The 19802-nt window shown below is 49.3% G+C and overlaps 2 protein-coding genes across 2 annotated transcripts; one reads left to right on the top strand and one right to left on the bottom strand.

The window, feature by feature from the left end:
- The first annotated feature begins 1318 nt into the window (after window positions 1-1318).
- RPE65 (retinoid isomerohydrolase RPE65) lies at window positions 1319-9078 on the top strand. The gene is made up of 14 exons (XM_054294528.1): window positions 1319-1375; window positions 2165-2247; window positions 2562-2712; window positions 3410-3517; window positions 3609-3750; window positions 4312-4459; window positions 4723-4804; window positions 4997-5129; window positions 5247-5386; window positions 6210-6339; window positions 7179-7293; window positions 7398-7492; window positions 7583-7694; window positions 8186-9078. Exons 1-14 carry the CDS (start codon window positions 1365-1367, stop codon window positions 8335-8337), a joined length of 1602 nt encoding a protein of 533 aa, XP_054150503.1. The 5' UTR covers window positions 1319-1364; the 3' UTR covers window positions 8338-9078.
- Window positions 9079-9172: 94 nt separating this feature from the next.
- Window positions 9173-19496, bottom strand: LOC128949656 (biotin-dependent 3-methylcrotonyl-coenzyme A carboxylase beta1 subunit-like). The gene is made up of 12 exons (XM_054294565.1): window positions 18940-19496; window positions 16768-16964; window positions 15358-15536; window positions 14491-14571; window positions 14136-14314; window positions 13212-13404; window positions 12094-12185; window positions 11753-11909; window positions 11114-11236; window positions 10601-10743; window positions 10192-10273; window positions 9173-9292 (listed from the first exon to the last, which is right to left on the bottom strand). Exons 1-12 carry the CDS (start codon window positions 19494-19496, stop codon window positions 9209-9211), a joined length of 2067 nt encoding a protein of 688 aa, XP_054150540.1. The 3' UTR covers window positions 9173-9208.
- Window positions 19497-19802: the final 306 nt, after the last annotated feature.

Here is a 19802-nt window from a genome sequence, read left to right as displayed (position 1 = left end):
CATGTTGCATAAATGCTTTGTTTATGTAGTGTTCCAGTTAAGTAACTTATTGGGTGAGAAGCTCACATTTCCAGGATTTGGCTTTCAAAGGCCTGCCCTCATTACTCCCAGTTCTTGATCCAGGTTATTTAATGTTCCCTTCTAAGGTTTTGACAGACCTTAGCCAAAATGGGAATAAAAAGAGAAATTATAATTATGGTTCTTCAGTAGAAAGAGTTAATGGGAGGCCTTAATCACGATCTCAGTGCAGTATCCTGGTTTTTCTGTAAGAAGCCTTAAATGAGCCCTTGTCCAAGTGGAAACGCTGCCTTGAAAGGGAACAAGCAAAACCCCAGGGAAAGAGCCAACCCTCATGTGCTGGTTGTGGCATTAATGGAGCAGGGGATGTTTAATGTCTCCTTCTGTCCCTTCATCCCAGTTTGGGTCCCTGGAGCTGTTTCTATATGGAAGCAGCACCTGAATGTATGTGGTGATAAAACACCTTCATCCTCTGCCTGTGGGGACAGCAGGAAACTGGGACCTTGTTCATCTTTGAAATTGCTCTTTACAGCACTGTTGTTTTCATAAATGTTGTTTTCATAACTATTTTAATAAATGAATTAAAAAATAAACCATTCTTACAAGAGGTGGTTCCTGGTGATGAGTCTGGAGGAGACTGAGGGACAGCTCCAATCTCTGCTCCCTGTGACAGGACAGGGAATGGCTGGAGCTGGGCCAGGGGAGGTTTGGGTTGGATTTTGGGAATGTTTCTCATCCAGAGGGTGCTGGCACTGCCCAGGCTCCCCAGGGACTGGGCACGGCCCCGAGGCTGCCAGAGCAGCTCCAGGAGGGTTCAGAGAGCGCTCAGATGGGATTGTTGGGGTGTCTGTGCAGGGCCAGGATCACTGATCGCTGTGGCTCCCTCCAGCTCAGGGGATTCCTTGATGTTTGCCTCTGGCACTCTCTCCTCCCCCGGTGTCTCTGGTGTCACACACTCCGGGGAGGCTCTGGAGGAGCCGGGATGGTCCCTGCCGAGCCGGGATGGTCCCTGCAGAGCCAGGGGCCGCTGCCAGCGCCCGGCACGGCTCCAGCGCTCCGTGCACTCCTCCCTGGGCTTTGCTTCTTTGTAATCACTTCTGCTTGGGAAGAATTTAGGTCTCAGGAAAACCGTGAAAGCCCCTTTTTGTGTGCCCAGCAGGACAAAAGCTCCCAAAGCCCGGGGAGGATTTTGGAGCTGAAAGCCGGCTCTGTTCCCGGGGTGCTCTCATTGGTGGGGGCTGTTTTGGGATGGGGCTGCCCTGGGCAGGGCTCAGCACCCCATAAATACCCAGCCCAGCTCTGGCTCCCTGCTTGGCTCCGGAGCCTCGGGCCCTTCGTCAGGGAGGATGTACAGCCAGTGAGTATCCCCGAGGCTCCTCTCTGTGGGAGCACATCCCACGTGGAGCACTGGCTGGGGCTGGGGGCAGCAGGGTTTGGAGGGGAGGAGAGGTGGGGAGGTCTCCATGTCTCCATCTCACATCCTGTGCCAAGGTGGGGTTCTGGTTTGGGGAAACAGGCTCACCTCCAGGTTCCAGAGGATTGACCAGGACTTGGAGCAGAATAATGGAATCCTGGAATGGTTTGGGTTGGGAGGACCTTAAAGCCACTTTTGCCATGGCAGGATCATCTTCCACTGTTCCAGGTGCTCCAAGCCTTGTCCAGCCTGGCCTTGGGCACTGCCAGGGATCCAGGGGCAGCCACAGCTGCTCTGGGCAGAGTTCACCAGCCTGTGCCTGGTGTGTCTTCATGGGCTTTGCAGCAGATAAAATTGGAACCCAACAAATAATTCTTTGTTTCAGAAAAGAAAAAAAAAAAAAAAAGGCAAAAAAGAAAAAATAAAAAAAGGCTTTTCCAAGAGCTGGGAGATACAAGCTGGATTTTGCTTTCTGGTGATTTGGGTGTCCTGGTTTGTTGGGCTGCAGCATGGGCTGTCCCCTCAGTGTCCCTGTCCCTCCTCACGCTCAGGGCAGTTCTCAGCAGCTGTCTGGAGCCTCAGAGCCTTTCCCCATGGAAAGGTGCTTCTCCTTCCTTCCTCCCCCAAGTTCTTTGCAAGCCATGGATCATCCAGTGCAGAAAGATCCATCCCTCCCTGGGAGGGCTCCCAGCTGTGCCCTTGCTCCGGGCTCACCCAGCTGTGCCCTTCCAGGGTGGAGCATCCTGCTGGAGGCTACAAGAAGCTCTTTGAGACAGTGGAGGAGCTGTCCTCTCCAGTGACTGCCCACGTCACAGGTTGGTCTGGGGCCTCATCTCCTGCTCTCCTTTGCTCCCACAGCTCTGGGGCTGCCAGGGCTTTATGGGCTGGATGTGAAGGAGCTCACAGGGCTGGTGATTTGGGGTAGAGAAAGGTCAGATTGGGTGGGGAGCTCTTTAGACAATACTGAATGTCTTGGTCCACAGCAGGTGTGAAGAAATCAGAGCTTGCAGAGCTCATGTGTTTAAACACTAAGTTTAATTAGAAAGTGAAGTTTTGATTTTCTTGCCATCACAATAAAAATTGCTTGGTCTGATCTGCTGTGCCCATCCCAACGCTGGGTCTCCCACAGGCAGGATTCCCACCTGGCTGCGAGGAAGCCTCCTGAGATGTGGTCCTGGCTTGTTTGAGGTGGGCTCAGAGCCCTTCTACCACCTCTTTGATGGCCAGGCACTGCTGCACAAGTTCGACTTCAAGGAGGGGCACGTCACCTACCACCGAAGGTACGAGCCAGTTTTCCAAGCAAAAGGAATAAATAAGGAAGCATTTGCTTGTCTGAAATGCTGGGAACAGGCTGTGCCTGTGGGAGATCCTGGTTATTTCGAGTCCATGTGGTTATTGGAAGAGCTCTAGCAGTGATATCATTAACCCAGCTCCAGCTGCAATGTGAGGTTGTGGAGAGCTCCAGCTGCAATGTGAGCTTGTGGAGAGCTCCAGCTGCAATGAGAGCTTGTGGAGAGCTCCAGGTGCAATGTGAGCTTGTGGAGAGCTCCAGGTGCAATGTGAGGTTGTGGAGAGCTCCAGGTGCAATGTGAGCTTGTGGAGAGCTCCAGGTGCAATGAGAGCTTGTGGAGAGCTCCAGCTGCAATGTGAGCTTGTGGAGAGCTCCAGCTGCAATGAGAGCTTGTGGAGAGCTCCAGCTGCAATGAGAGCTTGTGGAGAGCTCCAGCTGCAATGAGAGCTTGTGGAGAGCTCCAGGTGCAATGAGAGCTTGTGGAGAGCTCCAGCTGCAATGTGAGCTTGTGGAGAGCTCCAGCTGCAATGTGAGCTTGTGGAGAGCTCCAGCTGCAATGAGAGCTTGTGGAGAGCTCCAGGTGCAATGTGAGGTTGTGCCAGAGCTCTCCCAGGGGTCATCAAAGCAATGTCTGCATTAATTGCACAGCCTGGTGTCCCGTGTAACAGTTTCCCTCCTGGCCCCAGGTTTGTCCGGACCGACGCCTACGTGCGAGCCATGACGGAGAAGAGGATCGTGATAACGGAGTTTGGCACCTACGCCTACCCAGACCCCTGCAAGAACATCTTCTCCAGGTCCCTCGGGTGGTGCACACGCTGCTGGGATGTCCCATGGAGTTTCTGCTTCCCAGGAGCCCCTGACTGCCTGTTGGTTTTCTCTGCTCAGGTTTTTCTCCTACTTCAAAGGTGTGGAGGTGACGGATAACGCCCTGGTGAATGTCTACCCTGTGGGTGAGGATTACTATGCCTGCACTGAGACCAACTTCATCACCAGGATTAACCCAGACACCCTGGAGACCATCAAGCAGGTGAGTCTTTGTCCTGGGAGGACAGAGGAGTGGAGAAGGAAAACTGAAATGAAAGTCATGGAGTCACAGAATGGGTTGGGTTGGCAGGGTTCTTAAAGCCATCCAGTGCCACCAAGAACATCTTCCACTGTCCCCAAGTGTCCAGCCTGGCCTTGGACACTGCCAGGCATCCAGGGGCAGCCTCAGCTGCTCTGGGCACCTGTGCCAGGGCCTGTCCACCCTCACAGACGTTCTTCCCAATATCCACCTAACTCTGCCCTCCTGTCCCTCCATGCCTTGTCCCCAGTCCCTCCCCAGCTCTCCTGGAGCCCCTTTAGGCACTGGGAGGGTCCCCCCTGAACCTTCTCCTCTCCAGGCTGAACACCCCCAGCCCTCCCATGGCAGAGCGGCTCCAGCCCCTGCAGCATCTTCAACTTGTGGTTGGAGTTTGCAAATCAGAGCTCAGTTGCAGACTTTGAGAGGAATTTCCCACATGCAGAGCAAGGATGCATTGACTCACAACACCCTGCAGAGCTTGTGCCTTCCCACCTCACTCCTGACTCTGTCTCCGCTGTTCTCCAGGTGGATCTCTGTAAATATGTGTCTGTCAATGGGGCAACAGCTCATCCCCACATTGAGAATGATGGCACTGTTTACAACATTGGCAATTGCTTTGGGAAAAACTTTGCCCTGGCCTACAACATCATCCGGATTCCCCCTCTGCAGGCAGGTCAGTCAATCCCACCTCAGAGCCAGCTGGGAAACTTTTCCCTTATGAATAATTTCTTTGTCCTTTAAATGAACTTTGTTATCCAGTTAGGCTTTTTCTAAGCTCCTTTAATTTTTATTTTTTTAATGCTGTATTTAAGTCACTTCCAGGTGGCGTTTTAATGACGAATTTTGTGTTAAAGGCAGGAATTTGCTGGGTAGAGGCTGTAAGTGCAGCCCACGTGTGGGTGAGACCTCCATAACCTCTCACCTGTCCCATTCCAGACAAGGAAGACCCCATGAACAAGTCGGAGGTGGTGGTGCAGTTCCCCTGCAGTGACAGGTTCAAGCCCTCCTATGTCCACAGGTAACATTCCATGGGGTCAGCAGGTCAGCTGCAACCAGGGACTAGTTTTCACATGTATTCAGCAATGAAAATTAGGTGATTGACCAAAATCAGGGTCACTTGGAGCAATGATCCACGTGTTTGAGCAGCTCCACGGTTTTTGTCCAAACTGACCCCAGTGAGCCTGATGTGCTCCCCTGCCTTCCCCCACAGCTTTGGGCTGACCCCAAACTACATCGTGTTTGTGGAGACACCGGTGAAAATCAACCTGCTCAAGTTCCTCTCCTCCTGGAGCCTCTGGGGAGCCAACTACATGGATTGCTTCGAGTCCAACGAGACCATGGGGGTAAGCATGGGCTCATCCCAAACTGGGCTGGACTGGGCAGCCAGACCTGGCTCCGGGGGTCCCTCGGCTTCACCTTCATTTCCCTGAGCCTAGGCCCAGCTGCTGTGTGCTTTGCAGGTGTGGCTTCACGTGGCAGAGAAGAAGAAAGGCAGGCTCCTCAACCTCAAGTACCGCACCTCGGCCTTCAACCTCTTCCACCACATCAACACCTACGAGGACAACGGGTTCCTGATCGTGGACCTGTGCACCTGGAAGGGGTGAGGCCAAGGCTCCCTGGGCACCACCACTGCCCCTTGCACCACACACACCCCTCCCTGCCCTGGCACATCCCTGCTGGGGCCTCCGGCACTTCCACCAACCCATTGAACATCTAACACGTGGTGACATGTAGACTACACAGCACTGAGCTCTCCAGAGGTGCAGGGAGCCTGCTTGATGCTCATTTTCCAGGAAAAACATACTTTTATCTGTTATTTACTTTTATCTTTAAGAAATGTTAGTGACTGGTGAAGGGTTGATGCTATTCTGGCTCCTGGGGCTGCAATGAGCAGGGTGTGTGTGAGGCTTGAATGCTGCTCTTCATGTAAACACAGAAATGTGGCACTGAAATGATGAAGCTCAGCCCTGTGTTGGCTGCATACCCAGGATACCCTGAGCTCAGCTGATCCTGGCACAGAATCATAGAATTCCAGACTGCTTTGGGTTGGAAGGGACCATAAACTCATCTTGGTCCAACCCCCAGCATGAGCAAGGTTGCTCCAAGCCCCTTCCCGTGCCTGTGCTGAACACCAGCAGTTGCTGGGTTTTTGTGACAGGGGCTCAGCTCTGCTGAGGAGCTGGACTGGGGCTTCTGTCACTCTGTTTTTTCCCATCCCTGACAGTGTCCAAGGCCAGGTTGGACAGGGCTTGGAGCACTCTGGGACAGTGGAAGGTCTCCCTGCCCATGGCAGGGGATGGGACGAGATAATCATAAGAACCCTCCAACCCAAACCATTCTAGGCTTCTATGAATTTTTGGCAAAACCCACCTACACTTCCCCCACACCTGCAAAGGCCAGCTGTGTTTGTCCGTTTGGTGCAGGTTTGAGTTTGTCTACAACTACCTGTACCTGGCCAACCTTCGGGCCAACTGGGACGAGGTGAAGCGGCAGGCGGAGAAGGCGCCGCAGCCCGAGGCCCGCAGATACGTCCTGCCCCTGAGCATCGACAAGGTACTGCAGGCTGCTCCTCTCCCTGCCAGGCTCCTGCCCCACTTGCTTCAAATTCAACCTTTTCATCAAGAGAGAAAACCTGAAGTATGGGCCTTCAGAGAAACTTTGTATTTCCTTTAGCTGATCGATGTTTTTCTAGTTTATTTATATGGCTGCCCAAGAGAGATTGTGGCTGCTCCATCCCCTGGAAGTGTCCAAGGTTGGGCTGGATGGAGCTCTGAGTAACTGGTCTAGTGGAAGGTGTCCCTGCCCATAGCAAGGAAAATGAGCTGAGCTTTATGGTCCCTTCCAACCCAAACTCTTTGATGACTCCATGTGTTACCGTTCACAGCAGAGCAGTTAATACTGGATCTGCTCAAAGCACAGAAGGGAGCAGCCACAGCCCAAGCACTTGTGGTTAAATCCTCCAGCCCTCGGTGTGAGGTCCCTGGAGCTGCCAGCCTGGCACAGACAGAGCTCTCTGGCTGGCAGCTGCTGGGTTCCTTTCCATGACCCTGCTCATGGTGGCTGCTGGGTGGGCCAAGGGCTGCAGGGGACCGGTCAGCAGAGCCTCTCACGGAGCTCACTGGGCTGTGGATCAAGTGAGAAGTGCAAGCCCACGTGGCAGTGCTTAATGAAACCCCTGAATGCCTCCAGCAGGGAGGGAAGCTGTGTTTAGGCTGAGGATCAGGACAGTTCTTGCAGCACTGCCAAGCACACGGCAGCAGTCGCCTCCTGCCACTCCTGAGGCTCTGCCACACGTCACTGCCTTCCCTGTTCGGTGCTGTTTGCTACAGCTCTGTGCAAATAATCCAAAGCTTTTCTGCAATCTCTTGGGTATTTATTTCTCTTGGTCACAGGCTGACACAGGGAAGAACCTGGTCACCCTGCCCTACACGACGGCCACAGCGACGCTGCGCAGTGACGAGACCATCTGGCTGGAGCCAGAGGTGATTTTCTCAGGGCCACGGCACGGTACGATGCCAGCCCGGCTCCCCCGGGCCACAGCAGCCACGTGCTGCCTGCACACCGTGTCCCCCTAACCCTCAGCATTTATGCACATTTACTTCTCCTTGTAGCCTTTGAGTTCCCCCAGATCAACTACAGGAAGTACGGAGGGAAGCCGTACACGTACACCTACGGGCTGGGGCTGAACCACTTTGTGCCAGACAGGGTAAATATCAGCCAACGGGGGATGGCTTCGATTTGGGGACAGCAAGGAGTATTTCTGAGCTCTGTGGTTGTGTGCTGTCCCCACCTTTAGCTGTGCAAGCTGAACGTGAAAACCAAGGAGACCTGGGTGTGGCAGGAGCCGGATGCGTACCCGTCAGAGCCCATCTTCGTTTCCCACCCGGATGCGCTGGAGGAAGATGATGGTAATGCTGGGGGTGGTGGCATTGGGACTGGGATTGGGATTGAGACTGGGATTGGGATTGGGATTGGGACTGGGATTGGGATTGGGACTGGGATTGGGAAGGGCTGTGCCAGGCTGGCTGCAGGGCTGAGATGGGACTGGTATGAACACTGGTGGGAAATTTCTGAGGAAACACGGGAAAACTAAAAGTATGGTGATAAAATTTTTGGGTTGGGAGGGACCTTAAAACTCATCCCGTTCCACCCCCTGCCATGGGCATGGAAACCTTCTACTGTCCCAGGTTGCTCCAAGCCTTGAACCTGGCCTTGGGCACTTGCAGGGGCAGCCGCAGCTTCCCTGGGCAGCCTGTGCTGTGTCCCTGTCCCTCAGCATGGATGACTCTCCCGGGATTTCTGGTGCCCCGAGTGCCAGGGCTGCTCTTGCCTTGCCCAGCCGGGGTCAGACACAGCCCACACCCGCCTGGGCCACACCCAGCGTGTTCTCACCTTGCAGGGGTGGTGCTGAGCATCGTCATCAGCCCGGGGGCGGGGCCCAAGCCCGCCTTCCTCCTCATCCTCAACGCCAAAGACATGAGCGAGGTGGCCAGGGCCGAGGTGGAGGTGAACATTCCCGTCACATTCCATGGGCTCTTCAAGAGAGCGTGAGCACAAACAGCGACACCTGGCCCGGGCTTCTTCCAGCTCCCACAGGTGCAGCCTCCGTTTACAGGTGACCCAAACTCCTTCCACAGCCCTTTGCATTTGTGGGGCTGCTTAACTCAGATCAAGCAGTTCAGTCTTGTCAATGATTCTTCAAAATGGTTAATCAGGTATTTTTTAAATGCGCCCTTTGGTACCCTTTCCAGTTAAACCACAAGTTGGGGGTGGTGGAGAGGTTCTGTTTATGCAAAATTAAACTTTGTAGCTGCAGCAGAGTGAAAGAAGCTGAAAGAGCAGAGAGTAACCTCAACACTTTTACATGTGGTAACATTGTGTACAACCGGCTCTGTTACATGGTCGAGAATTTTTAGCCTAAACGGAACGATTCTGGATTGAAACACCATCCTGGTCATTGCTGTGGTATCCTCAGAGCAATCCCAGTGGAGTTTTCCACAGCTGCTTTGGGAATCCCAAGAGGGTGGCAGGCAGAGTTTTGTTCTTCACCCAGGCTGCACACTGCACACCTTCCCTTGTGTGTTTGCTCCTTTCCCCTTCTTTTGTCCAAGTGTACTTGATTTCTGGATTTCATGTAAAAACATGGACATGAAAAAATCAAGCAATTGTTACCCCTTGGGCTGACTTTTCTTTCTTAGAGTGCTACAGATGTTCAGCTTAATCCTTCCTTCTCCCAGAATAAACTTTCAGCTGATGTTAAAAGAGGCTATTGTTGAGAATAAAAACTTCCTGCCTGCAGATTTAAAATCAGGGATCCTTGTTTGTCTTCAATTGTTCAACACTTTTATTAATGGTATCAAAGAATTAGAAAACCTTTATACTCAGAGTTCTGGTAGAGGGTTCTGGTTTGAGGGGGCTGCAGTTACATCCTGATGATGGGATGGGGACGGGGAGACACAGCCTGGTACTTCTTCTGTTCCATGATCTCCAAGCACTGGGCAATCACCTAATTATAAACAAAAAACAATATAAACAATGAGCCTCAAACAAAACAAAACCCAACCAGTACAACTCATTAGTTCTGAGCTTATTTTTATTTGTTCCTTCTGTTTGTGGAACACTGAACAAGGTAAAATCAACAGTTCAACTTTCTCTTATTTTCATGTGAGGCTCATAAAGTGGGAATTTCAGGGCTACAGGACTAAAGAAACTTCTTGGTGCTCTCTGTTATCAAAGTTCCCAAAAAATCCATGAAAATATTTACCATCCACATAGTTCCATAAATAGGCACCATATTTAGAAGGGTTGTGGTGTGATTTAACCCCAGCTGAAACCAGGACAGATTGAGATCTTCAAGTAAACAAACTTCAGAAGTGCAGAGAAGATTTTTATTGCTAATAAACAATCTTACAAGGAAAAATAAAAGAACAATGGCAGCAGCTTTCAGAAAGAACCGAATGGAGGGAGGGATTTCTGCCAATTTCAAATAAAAAAAAAGGCAGGGGAGCATCCCAAATGTCCACAGCAAATTTAAAGCAGGAAGAGAAAATTGCAAAAAGCAACATCCCAGGATAAAAGAATGTTTTGGAAACAAAAGGAATTCTGAGGAGCCTGAACTCCAAAGAGTGAAGAAATGGGTAATTATATGGAAAAAAGGGATTCAGATGCAGATTCAAATTATGGCAATTCAAAGGAGAGGCTCAGTGAGGAAATGCTGTGGTCAATTCAAGAGAAGCTTTTTTGATAAACTAATGGAGAAGAGACAGGATGAGAATTACAGAGAGAAATTCCATGGAGTGAGAAGTGGGAGCCCCAGGTCTGGACTCACCACATTGCCAACCCTGAGTGAGTCATGCTCACCCACTGTGAGACTGGAGAATAAAATGGCCTAAAAGGAAAACCCACCTTCCTGGTGTATTGAGGTAAGATGATCCCATCATCCCAGAGCCTGGCAGAGGAGTAAAAGGCACTGCTTTCTTCCTCTAACCTGGAGAGAGCAGAGAACAGGCTTAAAAGCACAACAAAAACACCAGAGCAGTGAAAAATTACAGATGAAAGAGGCAAATCCATCCATCTGAAGAGAATGGGCAGCACCGCTGTTAAAATGAGTCAGAAAGCAGCAAATAACAGAGCTGACCATTCTGCAGTAATGGGAAGTCCCTAACAGAAAGACATTAAACTATGTGGAAATTTAAAATATTTTTGCAGTAGATCCATTTTGTTTCATTAGTCAGGATGTGTTGCTCTGTAAGATGAACAAAAGTAGATAATTGAACAATGAAATCCCTGTCAGGTCGATATTGAATGTCCTTACTTTGCCTTCAGCTGTTTTAGCTCCAGTTCCTCTCCTGTCCAGTCCCCAGCTGGTGGAACTGTGGGGAAATTCTGAGAATCCACAAGACCAACTCTTGCATTGGGCCACAGGAACAGAAAGTTTGGACTGAACGATCTCCCACACTGCAAGGAAAAACCAAAGAACAGAACAAACCCGCTGAGATGAATCATAAAGAGGTGTCTGTGGGATGAAACCACCAAGGGCAAGGCAGGATGGAGCACAGGTGGATTTGTATGAGGACAGACACCCTGTGCTAGGAACCACCACCTCCCCACTGCCTTCAATATTTCTATTTTAATATTTCATTTTCAATTCCAAGCACTTCCATGATTGATTCTTCCACATTTGCTTCTCAGCAATCGCATGCATTGTTGCATTTCTTACTTAAATATGAGTTCAGAGCTCAGTTCCCCAGCTGTGTTTTAGAAATGCAGTGGCACTTGAGCAGTGTGACAGGTGTGTCCCCAAGCCCTGGGCTGGTGCCACTCGTACCATGACGTAGCTGTCACTCCCAAAACAGCCTCCAATGACAATGGTTATTTTGGGAACAGCAGCACAGGCAACTGCAGCCATCATGGAGGCCTGGGCCTTCAGCCTGTTGGAATGAGCCTCTGCCTGGAATAAAACCAGATATTTTAGATCCTTTAAGACTTTATTCTAGATTCCCTCCTCTCCCAACAAACTTGTATTTATAAATTGTTTTATTTATTTATTTACAAATCTGCAGAAACAGATCTGGGAGCTGATGGAGGTTTTACTTTCCTTAGCCCAGGACAAATCCTACTGGGCTTTAATGCCTTCACTTTCAAAAGAGAAATAGCCAATTTTCTAGAGTGCAGAGTAAGCAGAGGAATCAATAAGCATTGTTTCAATGTCAAAAAGCACTGCAAATCCCAAACTTTCCAGCCTGTCTTGCTAACTGAGCTGTATCATTTTATACCAGCATCCAGGCCTGCTTAAAGTTCAAGTGAGAATGTTCTTAAATCTTTCTGTTAGCAAAGTCATTACAAAGCTTCATCAAGAGTGGTTAAAGAAACAGTTTTCCTAACAGTTAATAATTCTGAAAATGTAACTTTAGGCCCCAGAAGAACTAAGAATTGTTGGAAATGCATGGAAGCAAACATGCCTTACCTGTGAGATGCTTGCAGGCCCTGCTGGCTGCGGAGCAGTGTTTTGGAGGAAGAGGATGGGAATTCCCCTCTGGCCACACAGCTGGACAAAGTGGCTGCCCTTGAGAGCAGCATCGTGAGCCAGCTCCCCATTGCTGGCCACTATCCCCACCAAGCGCCTACAGAACAAACATGGACAGTTGGACCCCATGATCTGAGAGGTCCTTTCCAACCTCAGCAATTCCATGATTCTCCCTCTTGAGCCCTAGGAATGGCTGGAGTGGTGTGGGACCTGCTGAGGCCACAAAAGCTGTTGAGAAATGCACGTGCAGCCATTTGGATGGGGAATGTTCCCAGCCATACCCTCCCACATGGCCAAATCCTGTCACCAATGTTGTCCCATAGGCAGCCTTGAATTCCTGGAATCTGCTTCCATCCAGCAGCCGGCTCAGGATCTGCAAACAAATACACAGACTTGACTTTACTCGAGAATTTGAGGTGAAAATAGGAGAGTTCTGCTAAAAGAAATGCTCTGTTCAAACAGCAGCAGGCCTGAGTTAAGCAAGATGAGCACAGAGGGTCTTTGGGTGACTGGCTAAATGCTCAATATGCACAAACCATCCAATTTGTGTTTCGTTTAATTACCAACTGTGTATTTTAAGACAAAGGCCAACTCCAAAATTATTTTAGTTTTACAAAGCACAGCTGTTCCTGTGCATAAAAATGTAAAAAAGCAAAAACCAAACCCCAGTATGTGCAGTTCCAGATTTTGTGCATAAGAAATGTTCGGTTGATATTGCTCATGCTTTTCTCCAACACAGTTAAAAGCTGCCTTCAAAGCTTTCTACAGTCAATTCCCTCAAGTGCAGGGATTTACCACTGGAAAAGGTACTGCATTCACATCCTTGGAGACAAAATCTCATGCAGAACACAAAGGAAACAGCGTGGGCAGCTCTGCATGTCTCTGCTTCAGCTTTAGTTCCATCCCAACCTCAAACAAGTGTGATTTGAGCTGTGTTGTTTTTTCAGTCAATAATTTCACCATTTCTTTTACATTATTTGAATGCTTGGGGGAAAGAAACAAAAAGGCAGGGGAAGGGAAACACAGACATGAAAGGGGTTTATGTTCTCAAGGCAGCCAACACAGTGCAAGACATATAGCAAGCATCCCAACAGTGCAAGGAATCAGCTGGGCAACACTGGCACAATCTGGATTATTTTATCTCCAGCAGGATTTCAGGTACTTAAATGTTTTTATCATAAACATTTAAATATTTCTATAATAAATATAAATTATTTCTTATAAATATTTTAATAATAAAATTAAATATTTTCTATAATCCCACAGAACTGTTGCCATCCTGCTTTATTTCAGGCTTAAGACAGGCTGGCAACAGATGAGGTAATAATTCAGAATAACACCTGGAGCTGTGGGACAGAGCAGAGTGAAGGATGCAGGAATGAAATCCCTGCTCCCTTACCAGTTTGACAGGAAGAGTGTAGCTGTAAGCCAGTGGTGCCAGGCCCAGGAGCTCCTCAGGGCTGTACAAGGGACTGTCAGGCTCCCTGTCCTGCTCTGGCACTGGCTCGCAGTTTAAGGTAGAGACAATATTACGAATGCACTCATAGGCCTCCTTTTCTGAGGGTGCAAAATGGTCACTGCAGCCACTGACTCTAGGAGAGAGAGACATTAATTAGCATTGAATTAACGAGTTCTATATCCTGAGAGAAAAACCAAACTCTAGGAAAAGAGCTGAGAGTCTCCAAATGCCCTGGGGAAATACTGTGTGATTTGTTTCTGTATGAATGAGCTGAAAGCAGTCACTCAGTGGAATTTCTGGGCAGTCCAATCCCAAATTAAATTCACAGTAAGGAGTTGATCTTCCCCATGACTTTTGTGTTTATCTGGATTAAAGAAAGACCTTGGGATTTATTTTTTGCGATGCTGTTGTTGCAGACAATATCAAAAAGGGAAAAGAGGAAAGCAAACTTCAGGAATTATTTCAAACTAAGTGGTTGCAGCCAAGATATAAGGACAGGAATGTATTCCATGTAGCATAATTGGGTTAAATATGTGTATTCTGGAAAATACTTGGAAAAGAGGAGATAGCATCCCTCTTCTGTAGCTGCTCCCTGTGAGGCACAGAGGAAATTACTTGCCTGAAGTCGTTCAAGAAGTATGTGGAACAACAGAGATCCAAATCCAACCCGTCCAGTCCCTGCCTCACCCCATCAATAACCTCATTTTACTTCCATTTGGCTGATTTAACCCAAACCCCTGAACCTGAGAAGGCAAGCCAGTGTAAGCACAGGTTCCACTCTTAGCCCTGCTCTGAAACGCCAATGGCACATTCCTTTCAGGCTGAGCGTGCTGAATTCCCTGCTCTTGAGAAATCTCCACCTACTGGGAGTGCAGCCTGGCTCCTCCAAGCTCCTCAGGAGAGACATCTTCTCCCGTGGCAGCTTTCACCAGGGGCGGCCCAGCGAGGAACAGCATCCCAACTTTATCAATGATCACGGATTCCTCGGCCATGGTGGGCACGTAGGCACCTCCAGCCACGCAGGAGCCACACACCACGGCCACCTGAGGGGACACACACACAGCAGGGCTGGACGGGGGACAGGAAAGGCAAAGCCAAGCCCAGAGTTGTTTCAGAAATGCACAAAGTGCTAAATCACAGCACTTGGGGAACAAACCAGAAATTTTACTACCCGTTTACACGTTCCCTACACCCCCTTGCACCCCCCATGCCACTGTACCTGAGGGATTCCCATGGCAGACATGATTGCCTCGTTGTAGAAAACTCTGCCACCGTGCATCTTGTCAGGAAACAGCTCTGACTGAGGGACAGGGAAAAGAAAAAGGGATTTTTAATGGTAACTACGAAACTTGATGCTTCCTCTTCACTCCATTCATTCCCAAACACACCAAAACTGACACTGGGAAGGTCCCCATCAATAGTCACTCCTGATTAATATTTCATATATTTCATATACAGCATTCATTATGGTATTTATTCCTTTATACGTTGTCAAATATCCCACAAATACCTATTTGCTTTGAAAGCACAGGTTAAGTTTTGTGACTTTTCTCTGAAATCAATATATTCTACACAAACTGACCGTAAATGTGGAGAAGGGAAGGGTGGTAGTTCTACTTCATCTGTGAAATCCCTTTGGCAGTTTCATTTTTTGCTTAGTTTTGGATACAATTCCAGGTTAACTTCCAGGTAACTTTTAAAATTTAATAACTTTAATTAACTTTAAAATTCCAGGTAACTTCTCCTGTGTGCTTGCCCTCAGCTGGAGAGAGAACAACTACAGTCTCTATGACAGGATGATCTCTGCATTTCATAGAAGAACCTGTTCACATTGTTATTTTGCATTCAGAATTCCAAAAACTCCACATTTAAAGGCCACAGAGCTGAGTGCACCTCTGGCACAAACAGGACAATAAAATACAGAACACTTTAGAGACTCTGGAGTGAAAACAGACACCTCCCACTTTATCAGACACAAAAGCAGCTCAGCACACTCACTGGAGTTTCCAAGCTCTGCTCAGGTGGGGCTAGCCCAGGTGCTGAAACAAACACTGATATTTTGTGCTCTGCAGAGTGCCAGCAGTACCTGCAGGGGCAGGAAGGCTCCCCCACTGTCCACCAGGTGCACAGACAGCAGCCTGTTCTCCATGGCAATTTCCTGGGCTCTCAGCTGCTTTTTCACTCCAATTGGGTAAAGGGTTCCTCCTTTCACAGTGGCATCACCCGCAAAGAAGACACACCAGATCCCACAGATTCTGCCAATTCCTGCAAGCAGGTACCACAGATAGTTATCAGGGCTCTCTAAAGCAATAGGTAAAGCAAGGGGGGCAAACCTTTTAACTTTTTCAGGCGTTTTTCTCAGTAATGCTACATCAAGGAGCTCCAAATTAATATGAAAATACCACACAGAGAAGAAATCTACACTCTTCTCTGGAATGACAGTATTTAAAAAATAATCCAAATGACAGAAAAACCTCAAATAAATTTACTTACTTCTGGTGACAATGCAACAGAAAGAAATACACTGTAACTATCCCTTGAGATAAAAGGGAAGGCAATTAAAAATTACCCCTATAAAAGTGAAAAGTATGACAATCTGTGATGAAAAAAAGGGTTTTCATACTGTACTTCTAGCTACTTTTTGAACTGGAACCACTCTTCAAAATGCAATTTCGCTGATATTGAATGAAATTGAATTTCATTGAATTTCAGTGAAATTTCATTTTGAAGAGCTGTTCCAGTTTAAAGAGACAATGTCTGCATAGAAAATGCAATTGTCTGTGATTTGAAAAACGCTTCCAAATGTATGTCACAGCTCCTGTCTCTCACAGTAACTTTGTCCTCTCTCCTTAAAGAGGCAACAGCTGATTTGACACATTTTTTGGACTTGTGGAAATACTGTGTGATTTGTTTCTGTATGAATGAGCTGAAAGCAGTCACTCAGTGGAATTTCTGGGCAGTCCAATCCCAAATTAAATTCACAGTAAGGAGTTGATCTTCCCCATGACTTTTGTGTTTATCTGGATTAAAGAAAGACCTTGGGATTTATTTTTTGCGATGCTGTTGTTGCAGACAATATCAAAAAGGGAAAAGAGGAAAGCAAACTTCAGGAATTATTTCAAACTAAGTGGTTGCAGCCAAGATATAAGGACAGGAATGTATTCCATGTAGCATAATTGGGTTAAATATGTGTATTCTGGAAAATACTTGGAAAAGAGGAGATAGCATCCACAGCTACATCTTTTGAGACAAAAATTAGTAAGTGGTACATGGAATTACTAAATCTAGAAGAAATTAAAAACTGTTCTTTCAAAAGTTTCTCCCATTACGGTAAAACAGCAGTGGCTGAACTCCTCCCTGCTGGGAATAAGAACTGGACAAAACCAGCGTTCACTTTTCCTAGGAAAGCACTTCAGATGCCAAAATACCCCATAACCTTCATTCCATGCATCCTTTCCCCCCGTTTCCCTCTCCCAGAGCCCCCGCAGCCCATTACCCGTGAGGCAGCCGGCAGCAGGGACATTCCCGTAGGGCAAGTGCAGCCCTGCCAGCGGGGACAGCTCCAGGAAATCCGCATCGTCCAGCAGCAGCCGGAGGCGCTCCCGCACGAACAGCTTCTTGTTGCGCTGCGTGTGCCGCAGGACGGCGGCTGCTCCCCCTCCTTCCTTCACCCGCTCCAGCAGCTCCGAGTACCTGATGGGGAAAATCCAAAGTTTCACTCATGGGAACGAAGCTGCTGGAGGGGAGGGTGGCTTCCAGAGGGACACGGACAGGGGACAGCTGGGGCTGGAGGAGCCGCAGGAGCTCAACACGGCCCAGTGCAGGTCCTGCCCTGGGCCAGGAAAATCCCAAACACAAACACGGGCTGTGGGAGAAGGGATGGACAGGAGATCCGGAGGATTTGGGGTGTTGGTGGATGAGAAGCTCATCCTGCCCTGTCCAGAGGAACCCATGGAGCTGCTGCAGGGCTGGAGCCCCTCTGGAGCCAGGCTGGGACACCTGGGGGGGCTCACGTGGAGAGGAGAAGGATCCAGGGAGAGCTCAGAGCCCCTGGCAGGGCCTGGAGGGGCTCCAGGAGAGCTGCAGAGGGACTGGGGACAGGGATGGAGGGACAGCACACAGGGAATGGCTGCCAGGGATGGATGGGAGATTGGGAATTGGGAATTGTTTCCTGTGAGGGTGGGCAGGCCCTGGAATAGAATTCCCAGATTTGCTGTGGCTGCCCTGTGGTAGACAGGGAAAGGCGCTGCGGAAGATCTCGCGATGTCACGGAAAGCCAGGACCCTCTGATCCCCTTAGATAAGACCATCTGCTTCCCATAGATAAGAAACTAACATAGGAAGGTAGCCTCCCTTAACCAAATTCCAGTAACTTTCCATCCCCTACCCAGTAACAGTCCACCTCTTACTAACCATAGATGGTAAAGACAGACCCATGCTGACGTAGAGACCCCTTAGACTATAAAAACCCAAGAGACGAGATAATAAACGCCTTTGGACCGTCCATCACATTGATGTCTGCGTGTGTCATTGGCCCGAGTGGCCCTGGTGAGTGGGCCACCGTGCTGTTCGTCTGAACCAGGTCGCCTGCCTTGCTCCAGAAGGCAACACTGCCCCTGGATCCCTGGGAGTGCCCAAATCCAGGGTTTAGAGCACCTGGGACAGTGGGACGTGTCCCTGCCATGGCAGGGGTGGCACTGGATGGGCTTTGAGGGCCCTCCTGACCCAACCATTTGCCTTACAAGTTACCCTTTAGCAGATTGAGCTTAGACATATTACACAGTTTTCACACAAATGGCATGAAAATGAAGATAAATTCACATTTTCAGATTATTGTTTTTCCAAGGTGTAGTAAAAAGCAAAGGTCTATTATTTAAAGCAAACGTTTCACTTTTGTTATCCAAAAAACTGTTTAATAAAGCTAATAATATAATATATAATAATGAGGCTATCATAATGTGCCTGTCCTAATTCAGCATGAACCTCCATGTTCCACCTGCTCTTGGGAATAATCCAGCCAAGAGCTTTGGGTGTGACTCTGTGATCTGGGTGGGCTCCCTGCACACAATGGAGCCTGGAAAAACTTCGAAGGAAAAGGATTTACTCCTGTCCTCAATGCCACCACAGGAGGGCACAGTGTGTTTTCCAAAGCTTTGCTTCCAGCTCGTGGATCACTCCCCTGAACAAAGGCCTTTGCAATTTTGCCTGATCTTTTGGGACAAACACATGAAACACATTTTGTCATTTTATCTGCAAATGATGATGGACAGCAGCACCCATCCCCTACTCCGTCAGGAGGGTGTGAGTCACCATTTACGTCTTTGCATTCAAAATGCAACACGCAACAAATGTTACGTAGGTCTGGAAAAAGTATTTCTTGGCAATATATGCAAAACAACACATGGCACTGTTTCAAATAGTTTGCACCTTGGGTATTTCAGTCAACATTTCATGGACTGGTTTGTGTCGTAAGGGACCTCAAAGCTCATCCAGGAACACCAGGCTGCTCCAAGTCCCATCCAACCTGGCCTTCCAGGGACTGAGCAGCTACATTGCTCCATGGGGCGAGTATTGTACCATGTTAAAAGTCCCCAAATTGTCCGTAAGTTACTCTTACACCATGTCACAAATAGCAACGCTCTAAAAACCCCACAAAACCGCTTTATTACCTTTTAATCACAGCCTCGCTGTTCCTTAAATTCTCTTGGAACACGTGTTGGTACACGGCAGGGACACGTCCGTCTAGAACTGGGAACGTTTTGGGATGGCGCCTGGATTTGGGTTTATTACTTAAAAACCGGCGGGGAGGCAGGTGCTGTGTCCTTCCCCAGCGCTGCCCCGGCAGCGGCAGCTCCCGATATTCCCTCTGGAGCAGGCAGAAAGGGGTTTTCTCCCGATATTCCCTCTGGAGCAGGCAGAAAGGGGTTTTCTCCCGATATTTCCTCTGGAGCAGGTGGGTCCGGTTTTTTTCCTGATACTCCCTCTGGAGCAGGTGGATCGGGGGTTTCTCCCGATATTCCCTCTGGAGCAGGCAGAAAGGGGTTTTCTCCCGATATTCCCTCTGGAGCAGGTGGGTCCGGTTTTTTTCCTGATACTCCCTCTGGAGCAGGTGGATCGGGGGTTTCTCCCGATATTCCCTCTGGAGCAGGCGGGTCAGGGGCCGCAGTGGCACGGAGGGCCCGGGGCGCCGCCGGCCCAGGGCGCACAGCAGGCCCGGGCTCCACATCGCCCCGAGAACTGAGGGAAAACGAGTGACAGGAATTAAAGAGCAGGTTCCTCCTGCTGGATGGCAGCGCGGCCCCTTCGCCTCGGGCGCGGGTCATGAGGAGACGCCCTTACTCCATTCCGCCATGAGGGGGCACCGCCGGTGCCTGCCCTGCCCCGGGGACCGTGAGGGGACACCCCTGTTCCCGCAGGGGAGATGAGGGGACGCCCTGACTCCATTCTGCCGCCGGTGCCTGCCCTGTCCCGGGGACCGTGAGGGGACACTCCTGTTCCTGCGAGGGCCGTGAGGGGACTCTCCCGTACCGGC

The sequence above is a fragment of the Melozone crissalis genome, unplaced genomic scaffold (genome assembly GCF_028551555.1).
Source record: "Melozone crissalis strain CALT ecotype California unplaced genomic scaffold, PUWL_Pcris_2 ptg000254l_1, whole genome shotgun sequence".
NCBI classification, from domain to species: Eukaryota; Metazoa; Chordata; class Aves; order Passeriformes; family Passerellidae; genus Melozone; species Melozone crissalis.
Note: the sequence above shows the minus strand (reverse complement) of the source record. Positions and strands in the feature narration are given on the sequence as shown.

Coding starts and splice junctions, on each gene's coding strand:
- RPE65 (XM_054294528.1), top strand. Junction 4,460..4,722: donor GATTCCCCCTCTGCAGGCAG/GTCAGTCAATCC, acceptor GTCCCATTCCAG/ACAAGGAAGACCCCATGAAC. Junction 4,805..4,996: donor AAGCCCTCCTATGTCCACAG/GTAACATTCCAT, acceptor CTTCCCCCACAG/CTTTGGGCTGACCCCAAACT.
- LOC128949656 (XM_054294565.1), bottom strand. CDS start 19,496: ATGTGGAGCCCGGGCCTGCTGTGCGCCCTGGGCCGGCGGCGCCCCGGG. Junction 14,572..15,357: donor GAGCCTTCCTGCCCCTGCAG/GTACTGCTGGCA, acceptor CCTGTCCCTCAG/TCAGAGCTGTTTCCTGACAA. Junction 14,315..14,490: donor CTGCCATGGGAATCCCTCAG/GTACAGTGGCAT, acceptor GTGTCCCCTCAG/GTGGCCGTGGTGTGTGGCTC.